We start from the raw sequence: 2,015 nt of genomic DNA on the forward strand, positions 1-2,015 counted from the left end.
TACAGGTCAGCGTGACACATTTGCAAGATCAACAAAATCTTTCAGGGGCCAGGGCTCAATAATACTTATTAAATTTAGTTTCCAAGCACAATGAATGCTGTACATACTTACTCAGTATCACATTATGACAAACATATCTGGGCATAGGCCGCCACAGGCACTGCCCATGAGCCCGAATCCTCGGGGTGTCTGTGGGACGCGGGGTGTCACGCGCGGGTGTCATCTGACATACATCCGGATCGGACTTAGTGCTGACACGTGTCTCCGGACTTCGCCCAAACCGCCATGGCTTCTTGTGCTGGGGGGAGCCCGTCCTTCCATGAACACCGACATCAGTGGTCCTGGAGTCAGACTGAGCTTCTATCTGCAGACGCTCTTCCTCAGTATTTGCATTTCGCCCACTAGACGCTCACCCGACTCACTTAATACCAGGCTGCCTCTTTGCGCGCTCAGAACAGCTCGACGAGATAACGGGGGCGCTGTACACACTGCTCTCTACCAACACAGCCATGGCGGTGACCGCGCTGATCCTCGGCTTCCAGCCACACCCCGCGATAAGCTATCACGAGTGCGCCATCCGTTCCACATTCAAATCTCTCACAACCCGCCGCAGCGCGCTCATCGTGCTCTATCTCCTGACCCTCTCCGGCCTCGCCGTCTTCCTCATCCTCCCGTCCTTCAACAAGTTCCCCGCCGCCAGCCGCACGCTGCGCTACTTCTCCGTCGTGTCCACCTACGCCATCCTCGCGCTCATCTTCGCCGTCCTCGTCACGGCGCCCGCCTTCGGCGCCGCGCCCGACTGCAACCACCTCGCCGTGATCGCGCTGTTCCACCCGATATCCGGCCTCCGCGCGGGCCGCGTCGCCGGCCTCGTTCTCGCGGGCCTCTTCGCCCTGCTCTACACCGGCTTGTTGATCAACGACTGGCGCGTCCATGCGCTCACGAATCTGCGCCGGCGGAGACAGCGCACGATGCGGTTGCCTGTTTCGGAAGAGCCGGATATGGCGCCGGAGGACAGGCTCCCGCGCGATGCCAGGCTGCCCGAAATGCCGTCGAAGACGGTGCAGCCGCGACACAGATTTGAGCCGGAGGTGGGTTGGCAACGATCCTTCTTTGTAGACTCATTTGTTGAGCAGATTGACTACGAGGTCCCAATCGCGTGGGATGTGCTCGTGCAAATGACCGTCGTCATCGTCCTTTGGGCGCTGGCCGTGATGAACACCGAGCTGCTCATCCGCTGGAGCCACTTCGCGCCGGCCGACAGCGCGTCGTGGCAGTTCGGACAGGTGCGCCGGTCGTCCCGCCTGCTTTTGCGATGCGCTGATGGGGCGGGCGAGGTGCTGCCCATGTTTCTGCTTGTCCAGCCGCTGACGGCCCTCGTGAACGCGTTCCGCAAGTATGGGATCCGGCCCGTGAATTGTGAGCCCGCGAAGGCGTTGCGGAATGAGTGAGCTGTATAGCATCACAAGATCGATTGTATCCGGTGTGTCTTGAATGATATCGCTCTTGGCTGGAGTAAGCAGCAATCGGCGGGTTCCAAGTGCTTGACGTTGACAGTTGGCGCAACTTGATAAATCTCCGGCTGGACATTCTTTCGAGATTTGCGCCCAGAAAACGGCAACGAAAGGGCGGGAAGAAGGCCTGGGGATGGGGGGAATACAGGTTTTAGGTCGCAAGCTCGCGGACAACGGCCCACCAGCAAAAGATAGCGGAAACGGTCATGCACCTTGTGTGCCAGTCGTAGACCCACGACAATATCAGGCCATGGGTTACTACAAGCCGGCACTTGTTCGGCGCGACGCTGCGGGGCCCCGCTGAATGCTGTGGGTGTAGGGCAGCGTGGTGGTTGATAAAAAAGAAGCAGTGATAGGAATCCATCATGATCGGCGATCGATCGATCGTGACTCGTTTCTGATCTAGGGCGCTTTGCTCGCTGGTGCAGCACTCCGGAATGTAGCATCTCCATTCTTCGTGAGCAGAGAGCTGTTGAAGAAACTAGACAAAATATTCGATGT

General features: G+C 58.3%; 1 protein-coding gene across 1 annotated transcript; it reads left to right on the forward strand.

The window, feature by feature from the left end:
* Positions 1-274: 274 nt before the first annotated feature.
* On the forward strand, positions 275-1,451 carry MIND_00569900 (uncharacterized protein; the record flags this gene model as incomplete). The annotated part of the gene is made up of 4 exons (XM_037362465.1): positions 275-383; positions 433-568; positions 614-1,091; positions 1,137-1,451. Exons 1-4 carry the CDS (start codon positions 320-322, stop codon positions 1,449-1,451), a joined length of 993 nt encoding a protein of 330 aa, XP_037220386.1. The 5' UTR covers positions 275-319.
* Between the last annotated feature and the right edge of the window lie 564 nt (positions 1,452-2,015).

This window comes from Mycena indigotica (assembly GCF_014461135.1).
Source record: "Mycena indigotica strain 171206Taipei chromosome Unknown Mind.scaff0005, whole genome shotgun sequence".
NCBI lineage: Eukaryota > Fungi > Basidiomycota > Agaricomycetes > Agaricales > Mycenaceae > Mycena > Mycena indigotica.